Below are 22,249 nucleotides of genomic sequence, written 5' to 3' on the forward strand. Positions count from 1 at the left end.
ATGGGAAGGTTATTTCTTTATTATTCTGAGGCTGGGAGTAACCAGTCGAGCTTTTCTCAACGTTAGTTACATAACACAGTAACCCACATAAACAGCCGTTTTACACTTGTGTTTGTGTAAAAGCAAACAAAAAATGTTGCGAGCTTTAAAATTGCTTGCAGATTTTGTAACTTTTGATAGAGTTAGCTTCATACTAAACTAAGCTAACTTGCTTTTTTGCTGTTGCTTCATATTTAACCACACTGAATACATTGTACACGTTAATCATTTTAGCTAACGCTTCATGGAGCACATTTGTCGAACTATTCCTGATAGTTTCAAGATGTCCTCATCATACCTTATCACCTGCTTGAAGATGTTTCACACCGAGGCTGAGCAGAAGGCCTTTGTGCTGAGGTGATTTAAAGAGGGCCAGCTGCCTCCCATATGATCTGTGTGTGGTTATAAGATCAAGGTTGGGCAACACTCACTTGTGAGAGGAGTACCCTATTATTGAAACGTTTCCATAGCAACTGTGCTATCTGCAAATTGAAGGAGGCAAGAGGGCCATCAAGCAGCTGCTACTATACTAGAGCAAGGTGCTTGAAAGCCATGATGTTGCAGCAGTGGTGGGGCTTCAGGAAAGAGAGGAGGCCTATAATTGTGTCTAATTATGGGTTATAGCAACATAAGAAAACACAGTTTATACGATGCATTTCCTGGTTGTAAAAAAACATTGCCTGGTTGCATCCTGCAAACCATGAAACATAACAACACAGGAGCCACAGAGCATGTGATTGATTCATACATTTATTCATTATCATGTACAAATTGTATTCCGGTGGTACAAAGCTGTTGTAAGACTCCAGTGCTCACCCTCCTGTTGTCTTTATTGCAGTAAAAAAAGGAAATACCAGCATGATCAAGAGTCATGAGGTACTTTGGCAAATATAAATTATGTGTTAAGAAGGCAAGCAGACATCTCGAGCAATGTAATGTGAGGGGAGAGAGCGACGCACAAATATCATTGTGCGGCCAGCTCATGTCAGCACTCATTTAAAAAAAAGAATAAAAATTCATAAAATATTTTTATTTTAAACAACACACACACTTAAAACAAGTGGATAGAGGAAGAGTCTCGCTTTTACTTCATGGTTACACAAATTGCAAGGTTTGGACTCACAGTATGTATGGATATTGCAATTCTACGTGTGTGCTTGTACTGTATTTCACATTACGTTTAGTGTGTGAGCTCATGTCTGCGTGTATAGATTTCCTTTTTTATCTGTGAACTGTAACCCCGTTCCTACCACTGACTCAAGTGAATAAAACAAGTGGAGCGGGGAGGGGGGGGGGCAACACTTTAACATTTGGCAAAAACCCTTAATGGTTGCAGAGATGAGGACGTGGGTGAGCGATGAGTCAATGTGACACAGCCTGCAAACATTTCTCCATGTGTCCTTGTCTTTGTTCAGCTTTCAGGGTGAGGCACCACTTCTCTGTGCTCGTAAACCATACCCCAGACTGTACACAGAGCAGAAGGGGGGGGGGGGTGGCATTGATGAGACAGAGAGAGCAAAAGAGGGAACTATAGTAAGGGGACAAGTTCACCGGAGAGAGTGTTTGGCTACAGAGTGTCCGATAGTGTCTTGATGACATGGTGTACAGGTGGAGACTAGGGTTGGGGTGCAGAAGTCAGAGAGAGAAAAGATGGGGGGTGAGCTGTAGGGGTAAAGGAGGACAGAGGGGACTTGACTTGACTTCTCCCTTGTTGTCTCATTTCAGAGGTATTGTTGTAGAAAGTGCAGCAGCATTATCTCGTAGTGCTCTCCAGACTCAGGGCAGCGAATACTGTGTCGCTCGTTGGGGTAAACCTGGAGAAATTAAACAGGTCGACAAAATTAGAGCTGCTACTAAGGATTCTGTTCATTTTGCTTTTCTAGATTATTTGATTGGTCTACAAAATGTCAAAAAATACTGAATGTCAATCGTAGTTTCTAAGTCAGAGGTGATGTCTTTAAATGTTTGTTTAGTTAATCAAAAACCCAAAAGGTATTCAGTTTAGTATGATACAAAAGGTTCAGTTTGAAACACCTTTTCTGTGACTATTATGTAAAAACTGCTTCGAAAGATATCTTCTCACCCTTCACATATATTCCTGACAGTAATTCATCCGTTGTTTTTTTACTACCGTTAAACATTTTAGTATTATAAGCCAAAATACAAAAATTCAGATGGTTTTCTAGATTTTTTTAAGGGAAACTCAAATATTTATGATGAAGGTATAAGTCCGGAGATATTTCATGGTAACTTTGTGAATGGGTGAAATATTGCTTGTAATGCTAACCTGAAGCTGATAGGGCTTCCCAGCACGGATTATCTGTGACACTAGGAAATTGGTGTGGAAGAAGTGCACATTCTCATCTAGAAATCCATGGAGAATCAGCAAACGGTTGGGCCTGTAATGACAAGGATTACATGGTTACAATATGATACGCTTCCATACAATGGTAAGGCATACAAAACACATGTTGCACCCCCCTTCCTTTTTGATTTAAAACAGGAAAAGCCTTCATGGGTTCAAATACATTTATAGAAAGTTGAAACGATGCAGCTGCACACAAGTTCAGCATCCAGGGGCAGTGCTCGAACACGCTATTTGTTGGGCCCCCAGGGTCCTTCAGTTCCTAAAAACAGAGCCTACTGGCACTAAAAATCCTAATATTGCCTCTCCAGATTTTAATAACAGCTGCTATAAAAGGATGGGGGAGAGCAGTTTGTTTTTCATTTCCAAGTAATGGAAGGAACATTTCACCAACGTGTACATGCCTGTGACAACGTGACACATTTTCTTTAAGCATTGCTTTGAGCTCAAATGGTTCACAATTATGAATCATTAGATCAAAGAATAGAATGAGCCCAAAGACACATTTTTGTTGAATGAAGGGCGTCCCAACGTGGGTTAAAAACAAAACATAGGACTTCGATGGGATTATTAATAAATATGACGCCAGAGTTAACGGTAATTAGGAAATACCCCTGCAGTCATGATGGAACCAGTACAATATCTATTGCAATTACTCAGAACATGCAGTATGGTTACATTGGTTTCAATAATATCTGAACTGTTGAGAATTGTGTCTGTATGAGTGTGTATACTGACTCGCTGGGCAGCTTGTCCACGTGCAGGGCCACAGAGCCTTCCTCGTAGCCCTGCTGGTTGTTCTCAGGCACATCCATGTAGCGCTCTGTGTAGCCTGTGTCGTATGCCATCCATACAGTCACTGGGGCACCTGCAATAGCCAACTGGCAGGGAAACACAATGTAGTCAGTTAGTCAATGTAATAATGTTAAATAAAGATAACAAATACAGTGGGGCAAAAAAGTATTTAGTCAGCCACCAATTGTGCAAGTTCTCACACTTAAAAAGATGAGAGGCCTGAAATTGTCATCCTAGGTACACTTCAACTATGAGAGACAAAATGAGAAAAAACAATCCAGAAAATCACATTGTCTGATTTTTAAAGAATTTATTTGCAAATTATGGCGGAAAATAAGTATTTGGTCAATAACAAAAGTTCATCTCAATACTTTGTTATATACCCTTTGTTGGCAATGACAGAGGTCAAACGTTTTCTGTAAGTCTTCACAAGGTTTTCGCACACTGTTGCTGGTATTTTGGCCCAATCTCCATGCAGATCTCCTCTAAAGCAGTGATGTTTTGGGGCTGTCGCTGGGCAACACGGACTTTCAACTCCCTCCGAAGATTTTCTATGGGGTTGAGATCTGGAGACTGGCTACGCCACTCCAGGACCTTGAAATGCTTCTTACGAAGCCACTCCTTCGTTGCCCGGGCGGTGTGTTTGGGATCATTGTCATGCTGAAAGACCCAGCCACGTTTCATCTTCAATGCCCTTGCTGATGGAAGGAGGTTGTCACTCAAAATCTCACGATACATGGCCCCATTCATTCTTTCCTTTACACGGATCAGTCGTCCTGGTCCCTTTGCAGAAAAACAGCCCCAAAGCATGATGTTTCCACCCCCATGTTGCACAGTAGGTATGGTGTTCTTTGGATGCAACTCAGATTTCTCCTCCAAACACGTCTAGTTAAGTTTTTACCAAAAGGTTCTATTTTGGTTTCATCTGACCATATGACATTCTCCCAATCCTCTTCTGGATCATCTAAACGCTCTCTAGCAAACTTCAGACGGGCCTGGACATGTACTGGCTTAAGCAGGGGGACACGTCTGGCACTGCAGGATTTGAGTCCCTGGCGGCGTAGTGTGTTATTGATGGTAGCCTTTGTTACTTTGGTCCCAGCTCTCTGCAGGTCATTGACTAGGTCCCCCCGCGTGGTTCTGGGATTTTTGCTCACCGTTCTTGTGATCATTTTGACCCCACGGGGTGAGATCTTGCGTGGAGCCCCAGATCGAGGGAGATTATCAGTGGTCTTGTATGTCTTCCATTTTCTAATAATTGCTCCCACAGTTGATTTCTTCACACCAAGCTGCTTACCTATTGCAGATTCAGTCTTCCCAGCCTGGTGCAGGTCTACAATTTTGTTTCTGGTGTCCTTTGACAGCTCTTTGGTCTTGGCCATAGTGGAGTTTGGAGTGTGACTGTTTGAGGTTGTGGACAGGTGTCTTTTATACTGATAACGAGTTCAAACAGGTGCCATTAATACAGTTAACAAGTGGAGGACAGAGGAGGCTCTTAAAGAAGAAGTTACAGGTCTGTGAGAGCCAGAAATCTTGTTTGTTTGTAGGTGACCAAATAATAATTTTATCGAGGAATTTACCAATTAATTCATTAAAAATCAGACAATGTGATTTCCTAGATTCTTTCCCCCCATTCTGTCTCTCATAGTTGAAGTGTACCTAGGATGAAAATTACAGGCCTCTCTGATCTTTTTAAGTTGGAGAACTTGCACAATTGGTGGCTGACTAAATACTTTTTTGCCCCACTGTATATAGTATCATACAGGATTTTTTTTTTCATTTTGACAGAAGGATAAGGAAAAAGAAAACGTGGTAGAGGAGAAACTTAGTGGCTAAGATTTCCTGTATAAGCCATATGCTCTGTTCTCTGATGGATATACATTTTTTTAAATAAAGTTTTCACTTTCAATCTTCGAGCACAAGGATAGATGTGAAGATGACTGAATGAGGGCCATAAACCAACACATTGTACAACACAGACACCATGTGGATGGAAGCTGCAACTACATCACAGGTTCAGTTTAGAGAGATCAAACTTCATTTTGTTTCAAGTGCATTAGATGGTGATTCAAAATATCCCTATTTAATGCTTTATGTCTCCCTTCTCCACAGCAGAGAATGATCGCTGACAGAAAGAGTGTGTATGGTTAAAGGGTTAAAGACGGGCTGAAGGACTAACCTTGAAGACATTGGGTCGCTGGATGAGCCCCATGAGAGAGAGGAAACCGCCATAGGACCAGCCGTGAATGCCTACACGGCTCAGATCCACAAAGTTAAACTTCTCTGCCACGTACTGCAGCCCTTCCACCTGGTCCTCAATCTCCACCTGACCCTGAAAACACAATAGAACAATTGTAGTATTAATTAAACTGGAAATCATGCTTATATTATGCTCTTGGTGTTATTGTTGTTGGTTCAAATAAAATTCCCTTCTGAAGTTATTTATGCATCTTATATTAGTTTACCATTTTGTTCTTCAGTGCTCCTTCAAATTCAAGCCCCCTCTGACAGGAACCCCTCCCATCAATGACGACCACAGCATAGCCCAGAGAGGCCAGTGTGTTCAGACGGAGGTACTTCATCCCCTTGAAGGAGTTGTTCACCAGCTGAACCTGAACACACACACACACAAAACATTGTTTTTTTAATAAACCAAACAAAACAGATTTGTAATATATTGTGAACCCATCATAGATCCAGATTAAACTGAATGTATCCACGAACCTGTGGGCCTCCATACACGAACAGAACAGTCGGGTGCTTCCTGCCTGGCTGCATGTTGTGAGGCTTGTATACCATCCCATAAAGCTGGAAGCCTGACTTTCCTGCAAAGTCAAAAATCTCAGGTGGATTGTAATCTCCCGGGCAACCTGGAAGACACAAATGTGATCATTAGGTAAGCATGACCTCATACTATCAGGGATTGTGGGGCAACTACTAGAAGAGGTAATTGGCCTGCAAAACAATATGATGGATTTAGTGTATTAAAAAAAGCTAAAATACAAGGGAGCAATTTGTACTGCAAAAATAGGCCACGGAGGACAGAAGGACATTTACTGTGTTGTTAAAATAATGTAAATTGTGATTTACTGTATTTAATTTACGGTTGGATTTTGATTTGCCTGGTAACTGAGAGGACTTTATTTCGCATGTGTTTAAGTGAGAGAAGTTCTTCTAACTTGGTGCAGTTTTTCAGAAAATGTAAGTTAGGTAAGAGTGAACTTTTTTTGTGAACCTACCATTACATTTTTTTTTTCGGGAAAAGGAAATTACAATCTGTGCATCTCTTCTTCTGATAAATGTTCTTGTGGAAAGTAAAATTATAATCTGGAACCAACAAGGAATTAAGACCCCATTTACACGCAAACGCATACGAAACGCAAACGAACCTAATACGATATCAGAAAAGTATTCCGTTCACACCAGACCGCTCGAAAGCACTGGAAACGCTGTAGTACATATGCCGGGCCTGTAAGTGGCGCTGTACGTCCGCCACAAAATACACCAAAAGAAGCGAAGAAGACCCCTGAGCATGGTTGCCCTTCTGTTTATGCCCCGCGGTGGATTTAGCAACATGTAGTTCATGCAGTTCTCCATGTCCACATGTTGCTGATGGTTGTGGTAGAGGAGCTGTAGATTTTGCACTAACATCTGTAGCATGGTCAGTAGCAGTAGTACTGACCATGCTACAGCAGAGTTGGGGAGAGGTAAGACTATGGCTTCATCGTTATCAGGAAATGATCGTATAACATAGTACCAACATTTTGGTTTCGATACCGATACCAAGTCAAGAATTGCGATTCCGATTCTTTTTCGATACTTTTCTTTTATTATTTTCATGATCAATACAATTGTAGTTTATCTGTTAAGTGTTTTCTTACAACATGGTCTCTTCTTTATACTTGAGTTTATGTGATTTATTTGATAGTTAACTTTATATTTTATTAACATGTAATAGTACAGTAATATCAATAATTATTGACAAAATGTATATTGCAGATGTTAGCCACATTGGTAAGTTAGCTAAAAAGATAACCATATTAGACAGTTATCATTGCCATTAATTGCCTCGTCAAACTACGAAAACGTTCGTTTGTCACAAAATAAATGACACTTGTTTGACTTCGATTTGAAGGCATGGGCTTGAGCATGATGTAATTATGTTATCTATCACATTCGCTAACCTGTCTGTCTTTAAATTCTTTAAACAGCTCTGGATGCCGGTCGGCTAGGTGCTTAGCCAAGTTTGATGTGTTGGCTCCCTTGGTTTGCAGGGATCTAAAACATTTCTTACAGACAGGCCTCGTAGTGTCCGTAGGCTTGCCCTCACTGTCAGAGGTATAGCTAAAATACTTCCAAATTTCGCTTCTGGCGTCTTTTTTGTCAACAAGCCGAGGCGCAGCGGCAGTTGTACTCCCACTTGCAGCCATGCTTCTCGTTTTCTCACATGCTCTGGCAGCTAGCGCGTGTATGAGAGAGGGGAGGGGCTTAGAGCGTGCTTGAGAGGGGAGGGACTGCAGGCACGCCCGGCTGCAGTGCAGGGAGTGGAAGCAGAGCGCTGAACACACACGGTTCTTATTAAAACAGCGCTTAGCCTTTCTCACCGGAGTACTTTTCCCCGTCATTCTTAAAGTACCGATACTAATGAAACTTAGGAATTGTAGCGTTTTTAGCGGCAGGGTATCGCGGTACCTTTCAAGTATCGGTACACCGTGCAACACTAGCGTACACACAGAGCCGTTTGGCCCCCCAGAGCGTTCCGTTTGCAGATCTATCCACCTTGGGACCCGTTATCGTTTGCAGGGTCCGTTTCCACGTTTCCGTTACGGCCTTGTGTGAACGAACGGGCTATACGTGAGAGAAAAGTAGCAGATACAACCGTTTGCGTTCTCGTGTAAACAGCACCTAAGTCATCACACCGTCGTTGGCTAAGTCAACTCTGTGAACCCCAGACTTTTTTTAAACAAGAGGTTTTATTTTAAAGTTTTGCCTCCTCACACTTTTTTAGAATCATACCCGACAATGAATCCTGACAAAAATCGCTCATGATGACAAAAGTGTTTGTGCAACACATTATCGGATGCCCTCAGGATTGTCTGGAGGACGCCGTGGTGGATCGAAAAGACTGTCCTTGATCTAATCAAACAAACCTCAACTTTCCCCTACAGTCTGAGCTTTATTGATTATTCCAAACATAAAATCCAAAGACAGTCAAGCAACCTTCAAACTCAGCCAAACTGCTCACTAGGAGAAACCGGCCCAATGATGTTAAACCTCTACATATTGAGTTAATCAGAAAACAACCGTGTGGCTCTTGGTTGCATCACATCCTGTTTACCTGGTGACTCCATCATGCTGGCCCAGAACTCCGGTACCATGTGTAGTGGGTCGCCTTCTGAGCAGCTCAGTTTGTAGACATGAACACACGGAGGCGTGCTCACGTTACTGTAGTGGCTGACAAAGTAGTCAAAGTTCTGCAGGGTGAAAGAAGCAAGAGAGAAAATAATAAATATACAAAACTATGTTAAAGATATAACTGACAAGGAACAGAAGGGCTGAGGGAGGAGAGGATGACATTGCAATGCTACACCACACTCTACAAAGATCAGAGTTTAAAAGCCCAACATGAGCTGCTGTTGTAAAGCACAGCTGACAGCCAGAGAGCCTTTATCCCATATAATACTGCAGACTATTCAAACAATCCCTCGCTTTGAAAGCTTTCCTCCGGTTTAAAGGTGACTTAACTTGCATCGTTCTTATGCAGGTAAAGTGGTCTCTTTGATCTGCCTTAAACCATTCCATAGCTTTCCTTTGATTTGTGTTATCCAAGTCTGTCAGCTATAACTCACTTGTTGGGATTTAGGTCTATAAGACTTTGCACATACCTCTAAAATTCACATTGACATAAAGAACACACAACTGATTGAGGAAAATATACAATCTTTTCTTAACCATGCCAATATATACCTTTACTAAAGCATTTACTTTAATATGGATATATTAACAGCTGGATAGGAAGAACCGTCAACGTATTTGGACATGTGAAAATAAATGAATGGTTTACCTGGCTAACAGAGCAGCTATGAGAGAAGCCGGGCTTGGTTAGTCGGACCACGTCTCCCGGTGAGTCGTAGCTGACCACGTACAGGTGGTGCTCCAGAGGAGTGTCTCTGGTGCCCTGGAAGTACACCAACTTCGATCCCTCGTTCACCCAGATCTACAAGATCAGAAACATTAAGGTGAATTAGAACCATGACACTGTGAAGTGAAGAGATGATGGAGACACTGAAATATCTTTGAAATAAACTCTGTATCACCTATATGTTAATGTGATTTATGTTTAGCGCACTGGATTTAAATACAATTTGTAAAAGGTTACACGAGGGTTAGTCACAATAACAGTTTGGTTTAGATCCTCATTGGATGAACAATGTAGCCTTTTCTGGAATTGTTTGAGTATTAGTCCTCCAATTTTAGGCAGCAGCAGCACAGCGACCCTGAGCAGAGATTTATATATTTTTTTAATTCTCGTAAAAGAATGCAAATAAGACTGCATTACAGTTAGAGATGTCCCGATCCGATTACGTGATCGGGGATCAGAGCCGATCACGTAATTTTCAAAAGATCGGAATCGGGAGAAAAAAATCGGGGACCGGGATTTCTTTTATTTTTTTATTTTTTATTCAATGTTACAAAACAAAAATGACCATGTTCAAGTCTTAAAGTCATCCTGAGGCCTTAGTTTTGGTTTCAAATTACACAACATCATGTATGTGTTGCTTCTTTGGGGCTTGTTTTCATAAACCTGGTTGCTTATTTCTCTCAAATCTGGCAACAGAGTGGGCAGGGCGCAGTGTCTAATTGTAGCAGTAAGCTAACGAGTACTGATAAGCTTTATTTCGTTTTGATCCAATGCTGCACAATTGAACTGATCCAATGCTGCAGTGAAAGAAAGAAGCTATATCCATGTTGGATAGAATATCCTATTTAAATAAAAAAATAACCTTAAGGGACAACTTGAATGCTTTTTTTTCTCTTAATGCATTGAATAAAGATCGGATCGGGAAAAATCGGTATCGGCAAATTGTCAAAATCAAATGATCGGAATCGGATCGGGAGCAAAAAAAGGTGATCGGGACATCCCTAATTACAGTCAATAAATATGTAAAAACAGAAGGCAAAAAGCAAGAAAGGCCTCTGATGCAGATATAACACCCTTATATTACATGTAGGCTTGAGATCATCATAATGATTAGTATTATTAGAATGATAATGCACTTTAAACACCTGTAAATCTATATATTGAACACTGATGGACTCTAACCTTGGAACCATGTCTTGCCAGCACTTCCCATTCTCCACTGGTCAATGTAACGTCCTCCTTGATTGCACATTTGAAGTCTCCTGCAGAAAACCGATAACAGAAACAACATGCTCTTGACATACCGAACACTTGATATAATCATTTCAAATAAATGTAGAAACATCGCTGATAACTTACCCTCTACCTGTTGGTATTCCTCCGTCCAATGGTAGCAGCCCGGTTGTAACATGGAAGTGATATTATACAGGTGGCTGAAACCCGTTTTAGACTCGTTTACCCAAATGAAACTAAACTCATCTTCTGTCGTTTGAATAAAGGGATAGAATATATCATGAACCTGCGAGAAAAAGGATAATCAGTTCTCAAAAAAAAAATCAGGAAATCACAACAATAACATATTTTTCATTAGAAACAGGACATTGGTTTTAAAGGTCTCCTATCATACTATTTTTAGGCATATATTATAGGTCTCAGATATTTACAAATATATAAAAAAACATGTCTATGAAGTATTTTGCTCAAAATACCAAACCGATCACCCGTTCTAGTCATGCCTCATATCCCTCTATTTCAGCCCTGTTAGAGAAGTGCTGATTCCGGGTCCGTATCTGAAACAGTACGGAGCTCAAATGCTTTTTCTCTTGCGGGTTTACCACAAGGTGAGTTCCTTTCTTTATTTCATGCTTTTTTACACATACTCTCTCCAGTAGAGGTTAGCTCTGAGTGTTAGCGATGCTTGCTAATGTAAACAAAAACTATATTAAGTCCAAAAAACGGTGTGTATTGAGTTCCCTGACACACCGGGGGACACATATTTATGTATAGAGGACATACAAAAAAGTGCATTTTGCATGATAGGAGACCTTCAAGGGAATCAAAGAGTGTGCCATGTGGAAAGACTTACATTAATCCAGACGTCTGTGGTCTCCTCGTAGATTATGTATGGCTGTGTGTTAGTGGGCACGGCCTCCAGACTCTCCTGCCTCTGAGCCGGGTCGTCTGTGACCGGGATGAAGAGCGCTGGAGGCAGAAGGACCAGCTGCAGCCTCCTCTGACTGCGGTCCAGAAGCACTGCCCAGCCACTAGAGGGACGCAGAGAGGAGAGAACTCAGAAGGTTGCATTATACAGAAAACTGCTTTATTAGAAACAAGAGGATACATCTTGTCCATTCACATAACAATTTGAAATCCTAAAAAACAATATCATCTGACAGTCACACTCACTATTTGCCGTCACTCGTCCATCCTACTCTGGCGATGTATTCTGTCCCAGGAAACAAGGAGTTGAAGGGGGCGACCAATTCTTTATCTTGCGTGCTCAAGATCTGCAAAGCACAACGGTAAAAACACATAAGGATTACTTATTGTCATTTTGGAGAAGAGAAAACTAAACAAGAAAAGTGGTGAAAGACTCACTCTTCCTTGCTGGTCTGTCTTGATCTCTGCCAGTTTAAGGGTAGCCTTGGGATTTTTGCTACCTGTAAATAAAGAAATAGCGAAAATGTCAAATGATAGAAATGGACTGAGCCAAGCTTGTGTGCGTGCATGTGTGCATATGTGTGCATGTGTGCGCGTGTGTGTGTGTGTGTGTGTGTGTGCATGTGTGCGCGTGTGTGTGTGTGTGTGTGTGTGTGTGTGTGTGTGTGTGTGTGTGTGTGTGTGTGTGTGTGTGTGTGTGTGTGTGTGTGTGTGTGTGTGTGTGTGTGTGTGTGTGTGTGTGTGTGTGTGTGTGTGTGTGTGTGTGTGTGTGTGTGTGTATGTGTGAGATGTAAGGCCGGCACTGAGTTACACTGACCTGTACGAGGATATCTGTATGCGTCTGCTTTCCGCTCTTCCAGTGCTGGAGATGGAACATGAATAATCTCTACTTCTGTCTCATCCACCTCTTCATACAGCAGGTACACTGTTTTACCTCCACTAGGGTCTGGTGGGGAAAGAAATGTAAGGCAAATGCATACAGTAATTATTGTACGTATGCAAATGAAACGCTAAAGGTCAAATTTTATAGTTAAAAACAAATCTTTATGTTTAAAAAAAATTGGCTTAAAGGCATAAGAATTACCTTCCACTGCTGAAGGACTCCACCAGTAGCCGGTGAAACGGTCAAACTCTTCCTGGATGACAAACGTTGCTACACCAGCAGACTTCGGGTCCTCTTTAACACTATCCAAACCTGGAAACAAAAATAAAAAATAAGGCTTTCATTAATGTAGTGTTATTGGACATTAGCAATTATTGAATGCTGTGCACTTTTATCTTAAATATAAGATTAAAATAAGGCATCTTAAAGGTCACATGTCATGGCCATTTCCACTGATCATAATTCCATTGTTGAGGTATACTAAAATAGAAAAATACTGTGCAATTTTCCAAACTCACATTGGTTTCGCATACAGCATCTCTGTAAAGTATGTGTATTCAGCAGTATTCACTTTCTCCACTAAACGGCTCGCTGCTGCAGCTCCCCCCCCCAGCGATACACAGCCAAACACAGCCTGAACACACACAAAGTCACAGCCGAAATAAAAACAATAAGTGTGGCTTGATATTGAGTAAGAAAAAGGTTTATAGGTTGATAAACGCTGTGAGAATGGGTCTGCAGCATAGGTCCGCAGAGAGAATTTTGCGTGATCCCAACTGTCTGTTATCAGCCTGCAGCACGGAGAAGAAATCAGCAGGGCTGCATGCACTGAGTGTGTGTGTGGATTGGTCAATTTGGACCAATCAGCGGGGGCTTAACGTAACGGCTCCGCGGACGTAACGTAACGGCTCCACGGATTGGCCCATTTAGTTCCGGGTACGTGCTTACGATGACGTTTCACCAACGAGGCGTTTTGGGGAGGTATTTTCTGTTTTAGAGTTTTACTCGCTACAGGGTGTACTTTGAGGGTTTTGACTCTGCAGACCGTTTACATGCAGATAAATTTTCATAACACACAAGGGGACGGGTAATAACCGAAAAAGCATGACATGTGACCTTTAATGGTGTTTTCTTCTCATGTTGCATAAGATGAGTATGAATAAATAGGGAAAACTGAAATCATCTTATATCAAAATCAAAACAATCTTTTTAAATGCACAGCCCTATGTTCAGTGCAAGAGCTTGTTCCTGCATACAGTATGAAGCTATATATTGCATTCTGACCTTTGTGGCAGAAAGTGAGTCTCCTTTCCTCTCCAGTCTTAATGTGGGCAATCCACAGGTCATTGTTGTTGATGAAGGCTATGAAGTCGGGGTCTCCGGGGCAGATCTTGGGGTCCATGCGGGTCCCTGAGCACTGGGTCTTGATCTCCACAGGCTTTACAGGAGCAGACTGCTAAAACCAACACACACAGTCTTAGTCCGAGGCAAACACAAGACTAAGCATCGTCTGTAATGTGGACAGTTTTACAGTCAATAAAATGGTACGGTGAGAAAATTGAGGTTCCATCAGAAAGCATTCTCAAAGCTCAGCTGTCTCCTGTTTTTTGGTAGAATGTACAACCATGGAAATGACTGTACATATGGGAAGACTCAAATCATATCTTAGTCAACCCACAAAGAAAATGAGGAATCATCTAGGTCATAAATATAGTCCAATATTTGAAGGGGGTTACAAATCTGAGAAACACCACAAGAAAGGTTGATAGCCCATTTAAGTAGCTTAGGGCACTACGGGAGAAACAAACACAATGCAAAGAAGCGCATATCATAAGATGCACTCAAAACAATATTGATTCAAACCAACAGATAACAGTGATTATGTTATGAACGTATCGTATTGAACCAAAAGAGGGTGTATTATTTATTCATGGTTACATCGTATTCCATATTGATTGTTACTGTCTACTCAAAAACTGCAGTGTACTCACGAGGAAGCAGTTGCTGCCTCCATCCTGACAGTAGAAGAGGCTGTTGCTGGCCTGAAAGAGGAACAGGCCCGTCTGGGCGTGGTAGTCATAGGAGGTGATCCCAAAGGCTCCGAGACGCTTTCGTTCTCTCAGCAGCTCCTCCTCTCGGGAGTAGGCCCCCTGGTGCGGTGTAGCCTTAGAGAAGCAAAAACAATCAGATGCACAGTATTAGACTGGATTAAAGAATTGTGTTTTATAGAAGTTTGCAAGGTTTACACGGTACCTTTTAGTGTGCTCACATAGACAGTTTCATTACTGTGATATATACGTGGCAGATCCACATTCAGCTGACCCCACTGATCAAATAACCATACAATGCATACATTCCTCTCATAGTTTCTACTACTAAAGCAGCGCCTGTTCAAAACCTGGCTGTTCCGAGCGGGACGATAGCTTGGCCTGCCGTATAACAGCTCTTTCCTTTTCTAGAAAAGCGATAATGCGAACACCTCTACACTTGACACTTCTCTGTCTTAGGATAATACACCTGCCATGAAATAGTTACATCACCTAGCAGAGTATACACATCATTTGGTTGCAAAAGCTCACATCATCGGAGAGCGAGCTGTACCCAGAATGCCGCTCGGCAGAGTGCCAGTTAAAAGGAAACCATCTCAACAAAAATGTGTACATAACATACTTCTAATAAATATGTCCCTTCTAGAGTTGGACTCGACACCGCTACCTTAGCTACTCAGTAATACACCCGCCAAGTAGGAAGTCAATCAGATGAAGGGGTTTCGAGAAAATTAAAGGACAGAGACGTATTTAATTCATGTTAGATGAGATTGTTGCTTAATCTTTCTTAATTGTTTCTGATCATATCCCATGTTTTGAAAAAACAGTGATTCTTTTAGGGACTGCTTTAAAGTAAAAAAAGGTTACAGTCAAAGTATTAAACGCGGCTGATAACAACTAACTGTGAGCTATATGTTTGGTACTGACACTGCACGAACAGGAAGAGAAAGGGAAATCACCTGAAAGTGATCCAGCATCTGTTTCCATGACAACACTAAGAGGGCCTCTTTCCGGATCTTCTTGGGGATTTCTGAGTAGAGTAATGAATTCTCTCTGCTTCCATAAGGCATTCCTGGTAAGCACATAGAAAAGACACAAAAGGAAATGTCAACAACAACAAACAAAGAGGCTTTTGCTCAGTGGAAAAACTGAAATCTGACACAGTCATTGTTTAATATCTCCGTGAGGCAATCATATCCTGCTGTCTAAAGCAGGAAGACATGACTAGGGACTATTGTAAAGAGTACAGGGAAAAAGTATTATAGTAGTAGAAAATACATATTATTTAGTGGTTACACGTCAATCGACTTACCGAGGTAGTACAACCGGTGGGAGTGGGGCCCATTCTCATCCTTCTTCTGCACAAACTGGAAGTCATGAGGAGCCTTGTTGGCGATCATTCCAGAGTATTTTCTGCTACAGTGGATAATGTCACGGAGGCCCTCCCAAGTGTGTTTCTCCACATAAAACTGAGATGGGCCGTCCTCCATCTCCACCACCTCGGTGCTGTCCGAAAGGCCGTCCACAGCCGTCATGCTCACGGTCACGCAGCTGGATGTTGACATTAGAAATACATAGTAAGAGATACACAGGCTTAAATATGCATTCCTTGAATGCCATAGGTGAAAATGTGTATTCCTCCCCCCTCCTAAGCATAAAAGCAATTAAAGGAGCTATAGCATGAACCTACCTTTTCCAGATACCCCTTTTATTGTCACAAAGTTTAACCTTCTTGACTCTATGCATTCACCGGTCAACACACCTCACTCCGATTCTGTGAACCTGTGAACAAAGTACATCATAAAGATTATTCAAAATGAGAAGATTAACAAAAAGGGTAAACAGGGGTACAGCCTCATATGGCGGTGTAAATGACATGTATCATCATGCTACAATCTTTTTGGAATTTTTGCATTACAATAAAACATTTTCTTACACCACAAAGTCTGGTAGGTTGGTCGATAAAGTTTAATTTAGAGAGATTCACTGGTCTGTGATCAATATGAGATGATAACATATATCCGTATTATTTGACAATTGTATTACTAATGTGCCATGGGATTTTCTAAATGAAGGTTTATCTCTAATATGATGATTTGTTGTGATGTTTTGCTTCTGCATCAATGTTGGTCACTGAGTGATAATTATGCCATCTTTGAGATCATTGATAATACAATCGAATTACATCCAGGTCGATGCATCATTACACCCCTACTCATTATGAAAGCTTGTTTTGACCATATACTATTGTATGTGTCAGTCCCCTTTCTTGAAACATTATACAATCATGGTTAGGGGAAAGTTTTAGTGATTTATCTGTTACATCAGTTTTCTATGGAAGCCTGTTTGGCGCAAACAGGCTTCCATAGTTTTCAGACTACAACACAGTGTGGAGAAAAAACATAAATCATACACAAGACTTTCAAGTGTATTAAGGTTAAGAAACATGGAGCCATATGGCCAGTGCTACACACAAGAGGGACAATTAAGGATCATACTTCCTGTTAGATTTCTCATGTGTTGGATGTATATGTCTCCAACCCTGCCTGAGGCAACGGACGGACAAGCTACACAGAATATCCCACATTCCTTCTTTATCCCTCAGTGTTGTAGGGGATTGGTATAACACAAACAGCAATGGGTCAAGTGCCATTCTCAGTAATGTAATGTATTGAAGTACATTTCCTCAAGTATTGTACTTAAGTATAATTTTGGGGTAACTTGAGTATTTAATTGTATGCTACTTTATACTTCTACTCCATTTTACAAGACAATATTTTACTCTTTACTCCACTACATTTATGTGACTAAATTATTTACCAGTTACTTTATTATCACTCTCGTGGTTCTGATTTTACTTCAGTACAATATTTTAGCACTTCTTAGACCACAGGACTTTCTTATGTTAGTGTGAGGAAGTTATGGCAGGCTAGTATGAAGCTGTGGTGAGGCACTTTAAATATGCGCTTAAGAGCTGACAACAAATACAACAACCAGCAAAATACCTCAGCTAAAGAGTCAATTCAGCAAAGACCAGCATCAAAGGTTAAAGTGTCACCTGGCCCCTACAGCGCATATCTGCATCAGACTGATGAGGGACTATTTATAAATGAACCAACATGTAGATCTGTTGAAGTGAATGTAATCAGAACCTTATGCCAACCTACTGTTTGTATTCTGCTTGATTCCTGCCCTGAAAACATTCAACTTTAACCAAACATGGCCTCAGTATTATTAGGTAAAATATTTTAAAATGGAATGAATTACACTGCAGTATGTAACGTTATATGGAAAGGCCCTAAGCGGCTCATCGGATTACTTTATAGTCATTTTAATTCTACGAGTAGGAGAAATACGCTGGGTTAATCAGTTAAACACCGGTAACGTTACCGTTAATGTGAACCGTTAGCTAGCCTACAGCAGAGCTTTGTTCTCGGATTTCAACTCACTCACACTTGGAATAACACCGGCATATTAATGTGTTAACATTTCAAACGATGCTGACATAAGTCACAGTTGGCAGTGAATTATGAGACCCTACGTTGTAAGAAGTATTAGTTAACAAACCGTGTCAATGTTTTTAAAAATCACACTTAGCTTCATTTTGACATGACAGATCTCTTCTGTCATTTCGCTCTGAAGCTAACTACCGTTAGCTAGCTATCTAGCTAGAAGCTAGCGAGTCGCTACCTAGCGGTATGCTGGTTTTCTGTAAAACATACGTTAAGTCCACCGTCCCTACAAAACAAGCGGAAATAAAGTAGAATACTTACCAAACTGGTCACTGTTTCTTTAACCAAATTCTTGATGTTATTAGCTTGGTGACAATAAACAGATTGTGCAACTGCTAAAGGTTGTATCCATGGCCCAGAGCGGCCAGACAAAATGTTGCTGGCTCTCGGATCGTAAGCAATAGGAACGTTCGCCTGCTGGAGTTAGTACAGCCCGGAACTCTTTCAGGGGCGCACCGACGCTCAGAGGACGCGTCAGAGATGGTCAGTGACGCCCGACTGGTGGAGACAACTCGATATCCAGATATATTTATTTACCCTAGTTTCTGGCAAATATTTGTGACATTTATAACTCTTACCAGATTTCACGTCAAGATAAAGACTCAAAAAGTCATGATGGTAAAGTAATAATCAATTAACCAGTTAACCCTAGTACTCTGTGGTTTTTCTGTCACATGCATGAGATTTTCATGTTCTTTATAAAAAAATGTTTTCCTAATGGCTCTTGCCGTCTCATGGTGAGCTAAATGCTTTGTCTTTCAGGTTTGCCCTACTCATCACAACAGTGCAAAACCCATTCTAATTCAGATACGTGGAAGCAATCCATAGTTTATCAAGGCAACCAACGGTTATTTTAAAATGTGCTTTAAGAAAGAAAAAAGACAAATCAGAAACGTTTTGTGGAACAACCAGTTTTTGTTTTATTTGTACAAAGAATACAGCATTTCTACTTCAGAGGGATGAACCGAGAAGAGTGTGTAGCTCCAATACCGGGGCGACCGTGCTTGACCGGCTTGTAGGTGATGGAGAACTCGCCCAGGTAGTGTCCGCACATCTCAGGCTGAGGAGAGGAGAAACATGTTAGCAACAAGATACATGCTGCGCACTTACAGCTGCAAGAACAGTGATGTTGTAGTTGCTAATCATAATCTGATGTATGACAGTTAACAGAACAAATATGTAACTTTAGGCAACTCTTAAAAATAAAGAAAAGATGAAAAAGCTAGATATAACTTTATAATTAAAGTCAGTTGCAAAGACTACCATGTTATTATATTATCTTCCTGTAGGAAAGGTTTTTATCTGCTGTCTTTTTCCTGTAATATCCTTTTCTTCTCATAACTTTGATGTTGGCTCAATTTTAGACATTGCCATTCTTTGGTCAAGTGATTAGCTGTCATGTATTCCGCAGGGTGGTACGCCCATTTCCAGAAATCAGTTTTGAAAACCATTTCAACTTGACGATTATGTATGTGATGCATTGATTTCCAACATGTAGTTGTGTTTTGGTTAAAAAAAAAAATCTAAATAAATAGGAGGGGCGGAGCTTATGCCAGCTCATGAGGGACCTGGCAGATACTGTCTAAAATGCTGCGGTGATGAAACGCAAGGATTATTTCTGAAACAGTATGGAGCTCAAAGGCTTTCTCTCTTGCTGGTTTACCACAAGGCGAGTTCCTTTTTATATCCTGCTTCTTACACATGCTCTCTCCAGTACAGCTTAGCTCTGAGTGTTAGCGATGCTTGCTAATGTAAACAAAGACTATTATGTCCAAAACACGTCGGGAATGGGCCCACTATCCGATATGATGTAATTTATGTCATATCGGATGGATCAGCGTTTTTAGAGATTTGCGCACGGAGGAAAAGAGAGGGTTTTATGTTGTGACACACCGGGGACGCATATGTATAAAAGACATCAAAAAGTGTATTTTGCATGATAGGTCCCCTTTAAAGAAACGTGTCAACCACCTTTTACACAATGATGTCATGGAATCATTGTAAGATGTTACTCTCCCTATCAAATGTAGCCTGTTCCCAATCTTCATCATGGTGCTGTTCCGCAAAGTATTCTTTACAACCAAGGTTAAAAAAAAAAAAAACAGTCCACAACTTCAATTATATGCCTACTGTCCTGACATTACTTAATGGGTGATAACGGCTTTATAGAAAAGGCGCAGACCCACGCTTAGATGGAACTAGGACAAGCCAATGTAAAAAAAAAAACTAGTTTTGGTGCTTTGACATCTGACAGCCTACTCTAGATAAACAAACAATATACCCCTACCTAATATTTATTTTAATAATTGTATAATTTCCCCCAGAAGTCAAACTTTGTTGGAACCGCAAATGACATTCGTTTGCAGGAATCTGGCCAAGGCGATGAATAGGAAGTCCATGTAAAGGTCTCAAAATATACACATTCTCTCCATCCCAACAGACCAATGAACCCCTCACCTTGATTTCAACCTGGTTGAAAGTCTTGCCGTTGTAAACTCCAACCATGGATCCAACCATCTCAGGCAGGATGACCATGTCTCGCAGATGAGTCTTCACCACCTCTGGTTTCTCCATAGGGGGAGCCTCCTTCTTGGCCTTGCGCAGGCGCTTCAGGAGGGACTGCTGCTTGCGGCGCAGGCCACGGTTCATCCTTCTCCTGGGGCGGGCACAGTACAGCTGCATCAGCTGCTCACTTTGGATAGAAAGAGGACAATGTGATCAATGAGAAGCTCTGCCATATTTAAAATAGCTGTTCTGTGACATGCAGATTGACCATGTGGTAGCAATTGTATAATGATATTGTATCTAATATATCATATTCTAATCACTTGTATACACACTCTTATTGCACCATTTCTCTTTTTGATATTTACTTGCACAATTTTTTTTATAAGATATAACATTTTGTTTTATTGTGTTGCACTGTTGGAGGAGCCTGTGACCTAAGATTGTCATAACTAAACTGTAGCTATGTACTATGACCAATAAAAGCCTTGAACCTTGATAACATTCACTTTGGATGGAACATCTGGAACTGATACAATTTATTTTCTGTTTCAGTGTAATGATTGTGGATCTCTAGGTTAGCACACCACCACAAGTTTGCAAATCTGAGAAATGTCTCATATGCGAGACAAAAAATCACCCGTTTAGTGGCTAAGTGAGAGACTTGATCATTGACTAAGCTATGGTTTAACACTGTTTGGGAAAGCAGGATGCGAGTTTACAAGCTAATGTAACTAAGAACAGGTAATGCAATGTCTCCAGCTGAACAACATCTGCATAAGCTGTTTCAACATCACTTACTAGGACATGTCCAGGAGCTGGTCCAGGTCCACACCTCTGTAGGTGAACTTCCTGAAGGTACGCTTCTTCTTGATCTCGGTTTCCGCCTGAAAAAGAGATACAGCATCCAAGCTAAGTATGTGTTTTGTACACTCCAACTAATGCACACATGCCTTGAACAAAAATGAATTTAATAAAACTGTTGAGCATTTTCTGAAAATTCGCTCGGACCAACAATGGCACTAAAAATGATATCATATTTAGCTACCTACGTGACTACGTTGAAGTACCGGGTTAGCTTAGCCGAGCAGCCATAGCTCAGGCTAATACGTTGCATTTAAAAACACATTGATCTGACACTGGCAGTATAGATATCCTTCGGAAAGGTGAATGAAAAGTTATAATTGTTGGGTGCCATGGCCAGCTATCATAAATAGTGACTTTAGAGCTCGGATGCATATAGATTGAAGTTTTACAGGATTCACAATCGGTTGAACACCTACCATCTTGCCTGAAGTTCAGTAAGGAAAGATCGAGCAGAAGTCTCGTTAGGCCTGATATCGCGCGATTTAAGGCAAACATCCGGTGGTGTCTTCCGGCAGTAGTCCCCCATGTGAACAACAGGTGGTGCTGCTGTACAATAACTCTGCATAGGGTCCACTTTTACAACAATGTCTCTTTTTTATGATCGTTAAATGATTACAAGGAGAGAATAAAGGGAGAAAAACTTACCAGAAAAAAACGAATAAGAGGATCAAAGGTAGTATGTATCTAAGTACATTATAAGCATTTTATTCATCTGAACGTTACTTCAGTATTTTAATTTCATGCGACTACGTTACTACATTAAAGACAGAAATATTTTAACTTACTTAAATATTTATAAACTACATGTATTTAATATTACTTTAAAAAATAGTTATTTACAAAAAATACTATTTTAATTTTTTTTAAATATATTGTTATATACGTTTATAATATGAAACACATTGTTAAAGATTAAAATGGTGGGTAATAAAT

At 40.7% G+C, this 22,249-nt stretch overlaps 2 protein-coding genes across 3 annotated transcripts; both read right to left on the reverse strand.

Moving 5' to 3' along the window:
• Positions 1-771: 771 nt before the first annotated feature.
• Positions 772-18,362, reverse strand: LOC307018936 (dipeptidyl peptidase 9-like). Of its 2 annotated transcripts, none has more exons than XM_079649449.1 (21): positions 18,206-18,362; positions 16,123-16,214; positions 15,745-15,983; positions 15,392-15,504; positions 14,376-14,549; positions 13,669-13,837; positions 12,586-12,696; positions 12,319-12,447; positions 11,940-12,001; positions 11,748-11,848; positions 11,428-11,605; positions 10,701-10,860; positions 10,524-10,603; positions 9,264-9,416; positions 8,538-8,673; positions 5,924-6,069; positions 5,665-5,811; positions 5,379-5,531; positions 3,143-3,285; positions 2,327-2,438; positions 772-1,853 (listed from the first exon to the last, which is right to left on the reverse strand). In XM_079649449.1, exons 2-21 carry the CDS (start codon positions 16,176-16,178, stop codon positions 1,761-1,763), a joined length of 2,655 nt encoding a protein of 884 aa, XP_079505575.1. In that variant the 5' UTR covers positions 16,179-16,214; positions 18,206-18,362; the 3' UTR covers positions 772-1,760. The 2 variants fall into 2 exon arrangements, with proteins under 2 accessions (XP_079505575.1, XP_079505574.1); XM_079649448.1 differs by having other exon boundaries at positions 13,669-13,840.
• Positions 18,363-18,839: 477 nt separating this feature from the next.
• On the reverse strand, positions 18,840-21,811 carry rps15 (ribosomal protein S15; the record flags this gene model as incomplete). Its single annotated transcript, XM_079649471.1, is given in 5 exon segments — positions 18,840-19,004; positions 20,402-20,636; positions 21,251-21,336; positions 21,733-21,747; positions 21,749-21,811. Coding segments are annotated over 5 exon segments (513 nt in total). The 3' UTR covers positions 18,840-18,890.
• Positions 21,812-22,249: the final 438 nt, after the last annotated feature.

The sequence above is a fragment of the Notothenia rossii genome, assembly GCF_949606895.1.
Source record: "Notothenia rossii genome assembly, chromosome: 9".
Taxonomy (NCBI): Eukaryota; Metazoa; Chordata; class Actinopteri; order Perciformes; family Nototheniidae; genus Notothenia; species Notothenia rossii.